The following is a 16436-nucleotide window of genomic DNA, read 5'->3' on the forward strand; positions in this document are numbered from 1 at the left end:
TGCAATTATGGACCCTTGTGAACACTGCGAATCACATCCAGGGCCTCTGCAAGAGCAGCTGGGACTCCTAAACCCTGGGCCATCTCTCCAGCGCAGTTAGTTTAAATACACTGCTAGCACAGAAATTCAATCCCTTTTCCTGCCACTCTCTTGCCCCCAGCCCTGGGCACCTGAGAACTCATCTCCTGACTTTATCTATAGATTTGCATGTTCTAGAAACTTCCTTACTGATGCTAAGGGCTGTTTTCTGGCTAGCTTTATCCTCTTCGCATCCTCTAGCCTGGGTTCCTTCTGCTGTTTTTTTTTGTTGTTTGTTTGTTTGTTTTTGTTTGTTTTTTGTTTTTTTTTTTCAAGACAGGGTTTCTCTGTGGTTTTGGAGCCTGTCCTGGAACTAGTTCTGTAGACCAGGCCGGTCTCGAACTCACAGAGATCCGCCTGCCTCTGCCTCCCAAGTGCTGGGATTAAAGGCGTGCGCCACCACCGCCCGGCTTTCAATTCTGCTGGGTTTTTAAAGACAGGCTATTGCACTCAGTGTTTCTGTTCAGTTGTTGGTGTTTGTTTTCGAGACACGGTTCCGCTATATAGTCCTGTCTGGCTTGGAACTGACTGGGTCGGCAGCGCTGGGGTAAAAGTTGGTAGACACCACGCCCGCTTATGCTCTCTTTCTTTCTTTCTTTTTTTTTTTTTTGCTATTTGTTTTTCTTTCGTGTTTGTTTTGTTTCTTCACAAAGCTCAGGCTGGCATCAAACACATGGCAATCCTCCTGCCTCAGTCTCCAAAGTGTAAGGAGGCATGAGTTCCTCCTTCCCTTCCTTCCTTGCTCTATCTCAGGCCTGACTCAAAAGTCAGTCTCAAATGTCTTGGGTTTGCCAGTGCCTTCAGGTCTCCAGAGTGCGAAGTGGTACTGTGTGGAGGTGTCCAAGGTGGGCAGCCAGTCCAGACTCAGGGGTGGCTGAGGCTTGCTTTCTTGCAGGCCTTCGGAGCCCTCCGCGAATGTGGCCCTGGAGAGGCGACGGCGGCCAGGACGTGCCCTCTGCGGTGGCAGCTGCTCCAAGCGCTGGTCGCACTTCTGGGGCGCTCCGGTGACCGCCTTCCTGGGCAACGTGGTCAGTTACTTGCTATTCCTGCTGCTGTTCGCGCACGTGTTGCTGGTGGATTTCCAGCCCGCGGCACCCGGTGTCTTCGAGCTGCTGCTGTACTTCTGGGCCTTCACGCTGCTGTGCGAGGAGCTTCGCCAGGGCCTGGGTGGCGGCTGGGGGAGCCTGGCCAGCGGCGGACCTGGGCCTGGCAAAGCTCCCCTGCGCCATCGGCTGCACCTCTACCTCTCAGATGCCTGGAACCAGTGTGACCTGCTGGCACTCACCTGCTTCCTGCTAGGCGTTGGCTGCAGGTGAGTGAGCAGCCCTGGCTAGTGACTCAGTGGTAGGCGTGACCCAGTGGGGGGAAGAGCTGCTCAGAATCCCCAGGGAGGGCCTAGTTTATTCCGCTGGGTGATGGACAGCTACCTCCCCTTTACTGAAGCGGTCCTCAGCTGGCACACTCAGAGGTAGGCTCCTCCAGGCCATGTGAGGATGAAACAGAGTATCCTGGCATGAATGATTTATTCAAACAGAGAGGGAGATAAGCGAGTTTAGCAAACTAATAGTTCTGTTTGTCCCCGGCTTTCTTTTGTGTAATTTGTGTGATATATTGTCTGAGAAGACAGGGCCAAGGCCCTGCTGCATGCAGGAAAGCCAGTGTCAAGGGCATATTTGATACATTTTATTAAGCACCCTTTTTTCAACATCTAAAAAAATCTTTGCATCTTGGGAAGGAGAAACATCCTCACCTCCAGCCTAAGAGGCAAATCTTCCTTTGAGCCAGTGCCCTCCAGGGGGACACTTGGTTATTTCTATTTATTTATTTATTTATTTTGATTTTTCGAGACAGGGTTTCTCTGTAGCTTTGAATCCTATCCTGGAACTAGCTCTGTAGACCAGGCTGGCCTCGAACTCACAGAGATCCTCCTGCCTCTGCCTCCCGAAGTGCTGGGATTAAAGGCGTGCGCCACCACCGCCAGTTCTATTTCTAATTTTATTGATGCAAAAAATAAAAGTTTACATCCCTGGTGTAAGGAGTGTGTCAAAGGGCACGTGAATTGGTTATATCTCTGTCTAAATAGCTTCCCCCATTTGCCTGCCTGCTGGCCAGAAGGAGCCATGAGCGCCCCCGTGAGGATACTCTAGGCAATGCTGTCAATCAAATCAGATTTACAACCTTGTCAGTCTGACTCCTGTAAATTTTCCATTTATGCACCTTTGACCACTCCATATTTTTGGGGCCCTCCTGCCCTTTTTTGAGACAGGGTCTCACTCTGTTGCCCAGGCTGGTGTGGAACTCCCTGTAGAGACCAGATGGAACATGCTAGCCCACTGAGCATGTGGCTCTGGCAGGCCTTGCCCTTCTCCCCCGTTCCCTCTGCTGTGCTGGAAACCATTAGATTGCGCTCCTACCACCAAGGACTGTTCTCTCATTTGACCACTTCCTCCTCCTGAGCCTGGCTACCAAGGTCCAGCTAGCAAAGCCCCCTTTGGTTCACCAATTAACACGCTCAGTTAAATTAAACATCTCATCCTAACACAGGGTTCCCTCTTTTATCTTTTTATTATTATTTATTTATTTTTATTTTGTATCTCTCTGTATGAAGGCATCAGATCCCCTGGAACAGGAGTTACAGACAGTTGTGAGCTGCCACGTGGGTGCTGGGAATTGAACTCTTAACCTCTGAGCCATCTCTCCAGCCCCTCTCTTTTATCCTTACGAACCACCAGCTGCCCAAGTCCCAAATCTGCTCTCTATCCCGAGAATCCTTTATCCTCCAGGACAAAGACCCTGCCTCCTCTCCCTTAATCCCTTCTCCCTCTTCCTCATCTTCTGCCTCCTGTCTTTGTCTCTAATTCCCTGCCCTTTCTCCCTCTGGGGCAAATAAATCTCCTTTGTGCTGAGAACTTGGTCTTGGGGATCCTGAGCTGGAACTGCCAAAAATCCTTCAGCCTCCGCCTCCACAGTGCTGGTGTGGAGCTCTGCAGTCTCCTAACATGATTCTTGGGGTACCCCCCATCATTATACTGAGACCAGAGAAAGGTGGGGCACCCCCATCATTATCCTGAGACCAGAGAAAGGTGGTGTGGTCAGAGGGTCCCTGCTTCTGCCCCGTGAGGCCTCAGCGTCATCCGAGGAGACCCCTGATCTGTGATGTGTGTGACTCCCTACGCCTCAGACTGACCCCTGGGCTGCGTGACCTGGGCCGCACCGTCCTCTGCCTCGACTTCATGGTTTTCACGCTGCGGCTCCTTCACATCTTCACAGTGAACAAGCAACTGGGACCCAAGATTGTCATCGTGAGCAAGATGGTAAGGTTGAGGAGGAGGGGCAGGGCTGGGTTTGGAGAAGGCAGAGGTCAGGGCAGAAAGGTGGGCTGTGGGTAGGAGGTGCCAGGGAGGGGAAGGGGTGGCCAGGGGAGAGGTAGAACTTTTGAGCTGGTCAGGGCCAGGAAGAGGCAGGCTTTAGAGGGTGCTGAGGGTCTAAAGCAAGAAGGTAGCCAGGGAACGGGGAAGGACAGTCATACTCAGCCCCATCTTCCTCTGTTTCCAGATGAAGGACGTATTCTTTTTCCTCTTCTTCCTCTGTGTATGGCTTGTGGCTTATGGGGTGGCCACAGAGGGGATCCTGAGGCCCCAGGACCGCAGCCTACCGAGTATCCTGCGTCGCGTCTTCTACCGTCCCTATCTGCAGATCTTTGGGCAGATTCCCCAGGAGGAAATGGATGGTAGGCAAGGGTTCTCCAGCTGAGTCTGTCCCTCAGTCTGTGTCTCTGTCCCAGTCTCTTCCCCCTTTCTTTCTTTCTTTCTTTCTTTCTTTCTTTCTTTCTTTCTTTCTTTCTTTCTTTCTTCCTTTCTTTCCTTTTCTTTTCTTTTCTTTTTTTTTTTGGTTTTATCGAGACAGGGTTTCTCAGTGGTTTTGGAGCCTGTCTTGGAACTAGCTCTTGTAGACCAGGTTGGCCTCGAACTCCCAGAGATCTGCCTGCCTCTGCCTCCCGAGTGCTGGGATTAAAGGCGTGCGCCACCACAGCCCCGCCTTTCCCCCTTTCTCTCTCCCCTTCCCTGCCTCCCTCTGCTCACTCTCGCTGTCCCCCTGCAGTGGCCCTCATGAATCCAGGTAACTGCTCTGAGGAGCAGGGCTCCTGGGCTTACCCAGAAGGGCCCGTCTCGGGCTTCTGCGTGTCCCAGTATGCCAACTGGCTGGTGGTGCTGCTCCTCATCGTCTTCCTGCTGGTGGCCAACATCCTGCTGCTCAATCTGCTCATCGCCATGTTCAGGTGCGCCTGCTTTCCCACCCAGCTCCTCCCAGCCCAAGCCCGCTCAGCATCCCAAGTCCTGACTTCCACCCAGTGCCCCACTTGGACTTGCTGCTGTTTTTGGCATGTTTAGGCAGGGTCTCACCCTATGCCCAGGCTGGTCCTGGAATTTAGGGTGATCCTACTCTGCTCCCCGAGTGTTAAGATGCATGGGCCACCTTGCACCAAATGCTTTTAATTTTGATGAAGTCCACTTTGTTGAATTATTCTTTTGTTGCTTGTAGTTTATTTTATTTATGTGTGTGAATATTTTGTCTGCATGAGTGTGTGTGTGTGTGTGTGTGTGTGTGTGTGTGCAGCATATGCATGCAATGCCTTCAGAGGCCAGAAGGGGGCATTGGATCCTCAGGAACTGGAGTTGCAGGCAGTTGTCAGCCACTATGTAGATGCTGGGAGCCAAACTGGGTCCTCTGCAAGAGCAGCCAGTGCTCTGAACCCAGGCTGAGCTACCTCTCCAGCCTGAGTTTTGCTTTTTGTGGCTTATGCTCGTGCCGTCCTGCGTGAGGGTCTGTGAGAAGGCCAGAGGTGTTCTTCCAGATTCTCTGCTAGGAGTTTGTTTTGGGTTTGAGCACTGACTTGTGGCTCACCAGCCCATTTGGAATTATTTTTGTTTGCAGTGTGAGGGCAGGTTGAATTTTATTCTTTGTGTCCATTCAAGAGAGTTGATTAGAGACACTGACCTTAAGGTCCTTGTTAGAACCCCTGGACTCCGGTGGGCGTGGCCAAGCAAGCCTATTGTCCCAGCGGGAAGGTAGAGACAGGAGGATCAGGAGTTTAGGTTACATGAAACCCTATATCAAAAATCAAACAAAGGCTGGAGAGATGGCTCAGCGGTTAGGAGCACAGTCCCCTTTAGAGAGGACGTGGGTTCCCAGCACTCACATGGCAGCTCACAATGTCTGTAACTCCAGTTCCAGGGGATCTGACATCCCCCCCTGGCCTTTGCGAGCAGTGCGCTGACGTGCATGCAGGCAAAACACCTATACACAGAAAAATAAATAAACCTTAAAAAAAAAAAAGCCAAACTGGGTGTGATGGTGCAAGCCTTTCATCTCAGCACTCAGGAGGTAGAGGCCAGTTGATCTCTGAGTTCAAGGTCAGTCTGATCTACAAAGTGAGTTCCAGAACAGCCAGAGCTACAGAAAAAGACAAAAAACAAATTGAAACCTATATCAAGTAACCATTGTATTATTTTGAAAACCACAAAGCCAGGATGGCAGGGTAGAGTTGGGTACAGCTCAATTGGACACTTGCCTAAGCTTGATCTCCAGAACACATGGAAAATTCCCAAGCATGATGCTGGGTTATTGTAATCCCAGAGACAGGAGGGTTTTGGAGGATTCTGCTCAGACAGGCTAGTCTAATCAGTGAGCTCCTGGCCAGTGAGAGACCCTGCTTCAAAGGTATACAGCATCTTGATGATGCCATCAAGGTTATCCTTTGGGCTCCACTTGCACACAAATATGCATCTGTCCATATACACACGTTCCCACACATGCATTGCGTAGACAGACACTGTGCCGGACAGATGGCTCAGGAGTTAAGAGCACTTGCAGATCATTCACGAGGACCTGAGACCCCAGCACCCTAATAGGACAAATGGCAGAGCTCAGGGTCCAGGGGATCTCACACCCATTTCTGATCTCCACGGGCACTTGCCTACAAAACCTTTATTTCTGTCATAGGTGTATGAGTGTTTGCCAGCATGTATGTATGCACACCACCTGAGTGTAGTGCTGTCAAAGAACAGAAGAGGGCACTGGATCTTTTGAAGTGAGACAATTGTCAGCTACCTCCAGAGTTCTGGGAACTGAAGCTGGGTCCTCAGCCAGAACCAAGTGCGCTTAACTGCTGAGCCATTTCAGCAGCCCCTGACTACTCTGTCTTGCCTTCTGAGACCCAGTCCTATGATCAAGGTCTTTTATTGGCCTCCAGTGACCCTTGACCTCTGACCTCCACAGCTACACCTTCAGCAAAGTACAAGACAACAGCGACCTTTACTGGAAGGCACAACGCTACAGCCTCATCCGGGAATTCCACTCCAGGCCTGCGCTGGCCCCGCCCCTTATCATCATCTCACACTTGCGCCTCCTCATCAGGTGGCAGCGCAGGTGTCATAGGACTAACTTGCCCGCCTCCCCAGTCGTCGAACACTTCCGTGAGAATGGAGCGTGGTTTGCAAGGGGGCAGCACTTGGGAGGGGAAAGGGAAGAGAGACAGGTCGGTGAGGTTCGGGTGGGGAGGGCGTGGTCTGCACCCATCTGGGGGCGGGGTCTGAAGAATTTGAAGACTTTGGGGAGGGGGTGTGGCCCCCGGTAGGCCTGCCCATTGACTCCTGGACTTGGCCCTGCAGGTGTCTATCTCTCTAAGGAAGCAGAACGGAAGTTACTGACTTGGGAATCTGTGCACAAAGAGAACTTCTTATTGGCACAAGCTCGTGACAAGCGAGACAGTGACTCGGAGCGCCTGAAACGCACGTCTCAGAAGTGAGGCAGGAGCCTGAGATGCTCAGGATTCCCCGGGTGGGATGCTGATGCGCCTGCATCCTACTGGAGGCTTCTGCAGGTCGGCTGGCCCCGGGCTCTGAGGGTCTCTCTTTCTAGGGTGGACACGGCATTGAAGCAGCTGGGACAGATTAGAGAGTATGAGCGGCGTCTGAAGGGGCTGGAGAAAGAGGTGAGGACTCGGGCATGGCAGAGGGGGAGGGGCAGGGATGGAACCGCCTGATTCCCTTCTCCTGCCTTGACATACCCCTTTCTTCCCAGGTCCAACACTGTACTCGCGTCCTGAGTTGGGTGGCCGAGGCCCTTAGCAGCTCTGCCTTGCTGCCTCCAGGGGGGGCGCCCCCTCCGAGCCCGCCTGGGTCCAAAGGTCCGTCTGTGCCCTCCCGTTGTCCCTGGGTCCCTTGCTTGGTCTTCTGAAGGCTCTGTTGGTTCTGCTTGTGTGTGGGTCTGTGTAGTTGGTGTGAGCGCTTGCATGTGGCGGTCTGGGGTGGATGTTTGATGCTTTCCTCCATCTCCCGCCGCCTGGTTCTTTGAGATAGGATCTCTTCCTGGACCCAAAGTTCTCCAGTTGGCTGGGCCAACTGGCCGGTGAGCTCTGGGAAGCGGTCGGCATCTGATCTACCCCACTCCCTTGACTCCTGAAGCGGGTGCTGTGTCCACCCTAGCGCGCCTTTTTACATGGGAGCTGTGTTCTCGCTCCGGTTCCGTATCTCTTGGTATGATAAAACACTCCAACCAAAAGTAACTTAGGAGATGAAGGATTCATTTGGCTTCAACTACCGGGTGACAGTCCATCAGTGAGGGAGGCAGGGCAAACACGGGAAGGTAGACGATGTCAGAGGTAATGCAGAGAGCTCACTCACAGCCAGAGACGTACTAGAAACCGCGGAGCGACGTTGCTTGCGGGATCACCGAGGCTTGTTGGAGCTAGCTTCCTCCTCCAGTTAGGACTCCTCAGGAAATAGTACCGCCCACAGGGGGCGGGCCCTCCTACACCAATTAACAATCACTACAGTCCCACCAACACCCACAGGGACCAATTTGATCTAAGCAATCCCGCAGCGAAGCTCTTCCTCTCTAGCGGAAGCTCAGCGGGAGAGCCAACTAAGCTGCTCCCAGCTGTGTTATCTGCTGCTCTCCCGTGGCCCTGCTCATCCCTGCTCACCACCTGCTGTCTTCTATCTCTTCCAGACTGAGTGTTCCTGGTGGATTCCTAGGTATTGGCGTCCATAGAGGCTTCATTTCCAGAGTAGGACCCAGCCTGCCTCAATCTACACAACTGGTGGCCTTATTCTCACCATGAGCCCCATGCGGGGGGGGGGGGGGTTGCCAGCTCAACAACCTCAGAGTGTCACCATGGGAACCCCAGCAGGCCTGGCTCCTCCCAGGGGCAGCCCCACCTTGGGTGGATCAAACTCTGAGTTGGCAACTCTGGGCTCTGCCACAAGCAGAGGGGGCCAGAGGGTCCCGGGGTTACAAGGACCACAGACCCTATTCACAGCTTCCCCACAATGGGGAGAATAAAACCTTTTGACAGAAATCGGAGCGCACGCCTGATTCAGCCGGGGCAGGAGGGCTAGACCTTGGTGTTGGTGGCTGAGGTAGGCTGGGAATTTGGGTCCTTGATGGATTTTATTTTGCTCTATCTCAATGGCCTGGTGTCAGTCCCTCCTCCAGACCACCACACCTGCCGATGTGGCCCCAGCACCTCTGTACAGACCTCTGTTTTAGGGGCTGAGTCTGAGTTCCTGCTGCTTTCCCGTGGGAACAAGAGACTCAGTTCTGGAGAGGGGCAAGCGCTGCGCTCATCTGCTCTGGCAACATGCAAACATTTGATGCAGATTTGGGGAGATAAATGCGTATGTGTCTTTAAAAATGCCTAATTAGTGGGAAATTGCAGGCCACACTCACCCGGGGGTTGAGGCGAATCCGCATCCTTACACATTGCAATTTAACTAAATAACCCACAACAAACTAAGCTGGTAATGGCAAGGCTGAACGGACAGCAATTATTAGTTAAATTAGTGAGAAAGCCGCCAACAGCCAACACATCCAAAAACCAAAACTAAAACATCCTCCCAATTGGAGGGGTTCCAGCTCCCTGCCTCTCTGTGGAGTCATGTTGGAACATGGCCAACTGTGCATCAGTGAGACTCCCCAGGAAATGCCGAGTCCATCCCACCAGCCCACATAGTAACCATGGCGGCAGTAAGAAGGGGCCGCACCAGCACTAGCTGACACGTCACTCGGTGCTGCTAGCCTTGCGCTGACTGCTTCTTGGGTACAAGTCTTTCTGTCAAGCAGTGAGAGCAGATCCATCTCCTAGCAGGTGCTAGGAATTTAGATTTTTTTTTAAATCCACTAATTAAAAAAAAAAAAACGGGCACGCCTTTAATCCCAGCACTCGGCAGGCAGAGGCAGGCGGATCTCTGTGAGTTCGAGGCCAGCATGGTCTACAAGAGCTAGTTCCAGGCCGGGCGATGGTGGTGCACGCCTTTAATCCCAGCACTCGGGAGGCAGAGGCAGGTGGATCTCTGTGAGTTCGAGGCCAGCCTGGTCTACAGAGCTATTTCCAGGACAGGCTCCAAAGCCACAGAGAAACCCTGTCTCGAAAAACAAAAACAAACAAACAAACAAACAAAAAAAGAGCTAGTTCCAGGCCAGGCTCCAAAACCACAGAGAAACCCTGTCTTGAAAAAACAACAACAAAAAAAATAATAAAAAATAAAAAAAAAAGGATGGTGGTGGTGCGAGCCTTTAATCCTAGCACTCGGGAGGCAGAGGCAGGTGTATCTCTGCGAGTTCAAGGCCAGCCTAGTCTACAGGAGCTATTTCCTGGATAGCCAGGACTGTTACACAGAGAAACCCTGTCTCAAAAAAACCTTATTAGTTTATGTACGTGTGTGTGTGTATACATGTAGTCCCATGTATATGGGTGGACACATGCATGCCACAGTGTATGTATGGGTGAAGGTCAGAGGACAACTTGAGAGACTAATTTTTGTCCTTCCATGAGTCTCCCAGCTATCAGATTCAGGCTGCAGGAAGCATCTTCCAGCTCGGGGGATAACAGAAGGAGCCCTCCCCGACTGAGCCACTCACCCAGTCCCCTCCAACCTCTAGCTGAGTCCCCAGACCCTAGCATTTTTTTGATTTAGGAACCAGCATATCTCATAGGCAGAAATTTCACTCCAGAAGGTTAAATTTGAGTCGAAGTTCCTTTTGCAGGAATCCATTAGCTGGACGTCGTGGCTCCTGTCTTTAATCCCAGCACTCCAGAGGCTCAGGCAGGCAGATCTTTGTGAGTTCAAGGCTAGAACAGACTACAGAGCAAGTTCAAGGACAGCCAGGGCTACACAGGGGGAAAAAAAAAGCCCTGTCTTCAAAAACAAACAGAAAAGGAATCCTTTAAACCAAACTCATCCCAAGAGTATAGTTTTTCCTCTGGACCCCGTGGAACCTTGGTAACCACAACTGTTGGAGCCGCATGTGCGTGCTGTGAGCAGAACCTGTCCTGAGCCTGCAGTCACGTAGTGCAGCAGCCCCTACGGTGCAATACTAGACTCACTTGTAAGGAGGCAAAAATCAAACCCCAGACCTGGCAGCGGTTGATGAGGAGTGTGTCCGTTTAGTAAAGTGTGGCCCTCTGGGATAGGAAGGATGGGGGCTGCACAGGTCAAGATCGCTGGAACCTGCTCAAGATCCAGCAGGAAACTCCGTCAGACCAGTGGAGGGGGTGACCAGGAGGACCAGGCAGAAGCCAGGGAGGATGGGTTTATTTTGGCTCATGATTTCAAGGAATATAGAATTCTGTTAGAAGTCCGCCTCAGCCCCACTCTTTCCTCTCCAAATCCTGCCACCCTCAGAAAGACCACAAAAAGTCTAGGCTCCTCCCACGAAGCTCAAGACCACGCCTACAGGGTATTTAAGCCCCAATCGCTAGACCTGCCACGTGAGTTCTCCTCCCTCCACCACCTCACTTCCGGGGGACTGGAAAAGTCACTCTAGAACGCTTGGCTCATTAAACCTGGTCTTTTTAATTTGGCTTGATCTGGTTTATTACATCGGTGGAGTAACCTACTATCTCGGCACCAAAAATACCTATCATATAGTCCACCGTGGTGAAGGGGTATGGCTACAGTGCATCTGTGATGGTAGCCTGTTGACATCACGGCTTACTAGGAAGTAGAGACACAGAAACAGATTAGACTACAATCCCCCAAATCTCACTTCCAGTGACTTACTTCCTGTCTGGAGTCAAGTTTTCAAAGGTTCCACACTCTCCCCAGAGAGCGCCACCTGTTGGAGCACAAACATTCAAGCACAGGCGCACATTTCACACCAGGACAAGACGGCCACGTTAGTGCAGAGTGCTCCCAATAAATGCTGAAGGACCCCCGTTGTAGGGAGACTCTCACTCAAGTCTCGGGATAACACGAGAGACTGACCTTGCTGCAATCACACGAGGTTTATTGACAGGTACCAGTGCACTGGGGCTGAGACTCATAACCCACGCAGGGGAGGAGTTCGACTGGGAGAAGGGGTTTTTAAGGGAAGAAACCACAGCCCAGTAATTTGAAGGGGGTAGGAAGGGTGCCATAGAAAATTCCGAAAATACCAGTGATGATCACAAGGGGGCAACTCCCTGTTTCTCAAGATTATTCTCAGGATCATAAACAGCTAGTTCCTGAAAACACAGTATTCCAAAAATACCAGTGATAACCACAAGGGGGCAACTCCCTGTTTCTCAAGATTATTCTCAAGATTACAATCTAATCTTCAGATAGTTCCTGGAACAGCATCACTGAACCGGCTAATCCTAGGTTTCTGATTTTCTCCCTGCTTAGATTTTTGGCTCTATTTTTTCCTGCTGGGGGTCTGGATTTATCCAGGTCTTTCAATGGCAGTGCTCAGGATACCTTTTCCAGAGAGCTGGGCACAGGGGTGGATGGATTAGCGAGGCTGGAGGGCGGAACCTGTGGGGCCCAAAGGGACCTAAGGAGAGGGAACTTTCTCTTTGGTGGTGGTGGGTGCTGGCAGCTGCTTGCTTTGGCATCTTGATTGGTGCTCTTTAAAGAGGGGAGTTCAGCGTTGTTATGGCCAGATCCTTAACGTCCCCCGCAAACCAACAAGGAGACCGAGTCTTGTATGTAAAAGCCAAGAGCCTTTATTTTACACAGGTTTGCACACTCTGTCTCTTCGTGTGTCTAACGTATTGGAATAATCGGAGAGCCCAGGCTTAGCTAGAGTTGGGTTTTTATAGTAGAAAAGGTGGGGGTGAGGGGTTTCTAAGGTTCAGGGCCCCTGGTTGGCTGAATCTGTCTAGGGGTGTCCTGGTGAGTGTGCTGGCAGGTGATCCTATCTACAGCTGTTGAAATGTTAGGCATTTCCTTTGGGTGGTATGTTCTTGGGTGGTGCTGGGTAATCTCAGTTTATGGTCCTTCCTGCAACCAGGTATTGCTTCAGGGTAAACTGCTGAGACTCAGGCCTCCATTAAACTTATCACTGGCTGAGTCCTACACTGGCAGGCTATAATGGTTGGCAGATAAGAACTTCCTTTGGGTGATCTGTTCATATTTAGCTTATCAAGGCTGGCTCCTACATTTCTCCCTTTACAAGCTCTGATGACAGGACCCAGTCAGGGGTCTTGCTACTTGTCCATGGTTTTAAGGAGGTGTTATCAATTCTCCAAGGTCCTGCTGTTTGCCCACAATCTGGACAGTGGTCAGCATCATCATAACCCAGGTGGAGACACCATGGTGTCCATAACTTCTCTGGAGACCTTGGGTCACTGCTAGGATCTCAGAGTTTCTGTCTGATATAATAAGCTTTTTAATCATTATTTTAAATGCCATCTCCTGCAGATCTCTGAAGTTTGAGGGCTGCCTAGGTATGTGTGATTAGACAAACTTCGTTTCTAGTTACTTGTTTTAAGTTTGACTTTGAAAACATATACAGGGGAGTAAATAAGGCTTGTCCCAGTAATTAATTATACCAGTAGTTTAAGGATGACTGACTAACTTGTACTTCCTAACAATCTGTAATAAGTTAGCAGCTTTCACAAGACTAGAACTCCACACTCTGTAATGATTGAATTAAAGCTAATAAAGAAATCAAATTAATCATTCTGAGGGTAAACACACATAACAGGTTTCTATCCAGCTGTTAATGCTGCCTCCTGGAAGGCAAGGAACAGGTTCCCAGGTGAAATGGGATCAGGAGGGAGTCTAAGAGCTAGCATTGCCCTAGGGCAAACTGAGACTCAGGCCTACCTTCCTGCTGATCTTTAGAACCTGTCTTGGCAGGTGTCTACCAAGTTGTCCTGGGAAAGCTGTCGTCTTTCCCCTTTCACAAGTACCAATGAGTACTGATGACTGGACTCAATCATGAGTCCGTCTGTACAGGGGCTCAAGGGGGTGGACCTCAATACCATCAGTGAAACAGTATTTACCCGTTCTTGAACAAAAACCATCAGTCTGTTGATGAGGCAGGGGCCGAGAGCTGAAAGTGAGATTGTTAACCAAGGGGACCAGTTGAACAGGTTTCATACATCCAGCTTCTGTGGGAGTGTTCTGTCGTTAATCCATTTCCTTAACAAGACCATTGGATCTCTAATTACCCCCAAGTGACTGACATAGAAACAACATTCTTTCCTCAGAAGAGGAGGTCCAAACTTCTTAGATCAATGCAAAAATGCATGACTCTGTTTATCCAAATAGCTTAAACCCAACAAAGTTAGCAAAGACAAGGAGGCTAAACATACTCTCTAAGCCAGAACAGACATTGAACAAGGAAATACATTTTTAAACTATTAGTAAATATTTTTAAGGCTTTGACCTTTTAATATATTTCTCCATGGTATAGTGATTACAGAATTATTTTACAACTGCAGTTTTGCCTGCGTTGTGAATCTCAATCCTAACACCTGACATGCAGGTGGTCCTAGACTGCCCCTGTACCCCAAAAGATTGGGACCCACAGGCTTGGACGTTGTTCCAAGTCCTCTATCAAACTGTTCAGGTCATTGTCTTCTGCATCACAAGAAATGAACATTTCTGATTCTGGTTAGCTTTTGGTGCTTCTGGCTCTAACCCTAATTTTTAGCCTTTTATTTTAAGTTCAAATATTTAACAAAACATTTTATAAGCACAGATGTCCCACAGCCTTATAAATTTATTTAAAAACTCTTTTCCTAAAAAAATTTAAATCTCTTAAATGTCTTCCTGCAATATTAAAAATAAAGTACTTCTCTGGTCCCACCCTCGACAGCATATAAACAGCCTGTCATTTAGATCTCAGCCTGCTCCGTTTCACTGTAGTTGGTGCTTCTGGTGACGATCCCCTGGCACTGGCATTTCTAAAACTGTTAAGGTCCATTGTTGCAACTGCACATTCTTTGGGGCTCTAGTCCTGTCATACATTTGTAAACCTCAGCTGTTTCCTGTGATCCCTTTATGTCTTTATAACCATTATCACCTGGGTGACTCTTAATTAACAAAGTCTAGCTGGCAGAACGGCATAAAACATTGAGGTGCAGCTTTAATACTTAAAATCATATATATATATAACCTTGTTTTTAGAACGGGACATGAGTCACCATGCATAAATCTATCCCAACCCAAACTATCTTGGAGATCTGTTAGGCCCACTCCACTTGGTCACCTTTAATTAAGATGGCGGTAAAATCATGTGGCATTGATTTTTTTTAACTCTAGCAAAATGGAATCCAAAACTTAAAATGGAATCATGCCTTATGGTTTTTCGAGACAGGGTTTCTCTGTAGCTTTGGAGCCTGTCCTGGAACTAGCTCTTGTAGACCAGGCTGGCCTCGAACTCACAGAGATCCGCCTACCTCTGCCTCCCGAGTGCTGGGATTAAAGGCAAGCATCACCACCACTCAGCGCTTTAAATTATCAATTCCCAGCATTACTAATTAACTTTTAACCAGTTTTACTTTAATTTTGACAGATTTTTTTTTTTACCGTATCTGACAAACTTATAAATCTGAAGTTACAGAATGTGACTGTTCTGCTTTGTTTTCTTCTCGTCATTGTGTCGGGGGCTCAGACTGACAGAGTGACAGAGGAAACTTTTAAATAAGCACGGGTCTAGCAAAAGAAGAGCCATAATCCAACTCTAGAGCCAGATTTTCAATTTAAAAAAAAAAAAACAGCATAAAACAGTTTTTAACATTATCTATACCAAAACATCATCTGAATTTCTGCTAACCCAAATTCAGTAATCAGAGGTTGAAAGACCCTTGGTGTGGGGAGATTCTTACTCAAGTCTCGGGATAAAACGACCCCCCCCCAGTAACTCACGAGAGACCATATTTGCTGTAATCACACGAGGTTTATTGACCAGGTACCAGTGCACTGGGGCCAAGACTCATAACCCACGCAGAGGAGGAGTTCGACCCCGAGTAACTGGGAGAAGGGGTTTTTAAGAGAAGAAACCACAGCCCAGTAATCCAAAGGGGGTAGGGAAGGTGTCACAGAAAATTCCAAAAATACCAGTGATGATCACAAGGGGGCAACTCCCTGTTTCTCAAGATTATTCTCAAGATTACAATCTAACTTTATCTTCAGCTAGTTCCTGAAACACAGTCACTGGAAGTCTAATCCTAGGTTTCTGATTCTTCTCTCCCTGCTTAGATTTTTGGCTCTATTTTGTCCTGCTAGGGGAGGTCTGGATTTATCCAGGTCTTTCAAGGTCAGAGATAAATTTCTGAAGTTAGGCCCATAAAAGTGGCCACAGCAGTGGATGGATGGTAGAGACAGCGAAAATAGCCAGACCATTTCTGTCTCAGCTCCATGCTTGCAAGGAGGGAAATGGGAGGCGGTGGTGGGGAAGAGACAGAAATCTTTAATAAATAAATAAATTAAAAAAAAAAAGAAAGAAAGAAAAAAAGAAAGCCTGCATAGACAAACTTTTCAACAAAACAAGCACATTCAGTGGTGAGGGTGAGTGGTCTCTAAGGTTCAGGGCCCCTGATTGGCTGGCACTTGTCTAGGGGTGTCCTGGTGAGTGTGCTGGCAGGTGATCCTAGGCATTTCCTTTGGATGGTCTGTTCTTGGGTGGTGCTGGGTAATCTCAGTTCACAGTCCTTCCTGCAGCCAGGTATTGCTTCAGGGTAAACTGCTGACACCCAGGCCTCCATTAAACTTTTTGATGGCTGAGTCCTACACTGGCAGGTGATAATGGTTGGAAGTTAAGAACTTCCTTTGGGTGGTCTGCTCCTATCAAGCTTATCATGGTGGGCGGAGTCCTACAGTCAGGTGTGGTTCCAGTACCTCACCTTCCTCGGTGAGAGCAGTGGCGTGGACCTTGGGGCAGACTCAGTCCTGGGGTCAGCATGGTGGTCAATATGGGGTTAGACACTGGGAGGAAGTGCCTCCTGCAGTTTCCTCACGGGTGGGCTGCTTAGAACTTGTGTCCACACAGCCGAAGGGTCCCAAGTCCCAAAGCTACTGTGTGAAGTGTGTGTGAGAGAGAGAACACTGTGCCCACAGCGGGTATGTGTGAGTGTGTGTGTG

At 49.4% G+C, this 16436-nt stretch overlaps 2 protein-coding genes across 7 annotated transcripts in view; both read left to right on the plus strand.

Moving 5' to 3' along the window:
* The window catches only part of Trpm4 (transient receptor potential cation channel subfamily M member 4), a 31144-nt gene extending 22699 nt beyond the window's left edge, over nt 1-8445 (plus strand). For 5 of the 6 annotated variants that reach the window (XM_050121428.1, XM_050121430.1, XM_050121431.1 and 2 more), the window contains 8 exons: nt 974-1390; nt 3260-3392; nt 3634-3808; nt 4180-4357; nt 6358-6554; nt 6750-6882; nt 7000-7072; nt 7162-8083. In XM_050121428.1, coding sequence (XP_049977385.1) covers nt 974-1390; nt 3260-3392; nt 3634-3808; nt 4180-4357; nt 6358-6554; nt 6750-6882; nt 7000-7072; nt 7162-7317 — 1462 coding nt within the window. In that variant the 3' untranslated portion in view covers nt 7318-8083. The other variant, XM_050121429.1, reaches the window with a different exon arrangement.
* A 654-nt stretch (nt 8446-9099) lies between these two features.
* The window catches only part of LOC126488104 (glucokinase regulatory protein-like), a 27195-nt gene continuing 19858 nt past the window's right edge, over nt 9100-16436 (plus strand). The window contains 1 exon segment of the mRNA XM_050121309.1: nt 9100-9108. Coding sequence (XP_049977266.1) covers nt 9100-9108 — 9 coding nt within the window.

Source organism: Alexandromys fortis, unplaced genomic scaffold (genome assembly GCF_014885135.2).
Source record: "Alexandromys fortis isolate MF-2015 unplaced genomic scaffold, M_Fortis_MF-2015_v1.1 scaffold_161, whole genome shotgun sequence".
In the NCBI taxonomy this organism is placed as follows: Eukaryota; Metazoa; Chordata; class Mammalia; order Rodentia; family Cricetidae; genus Alexandromys; species Alexandromys fortis.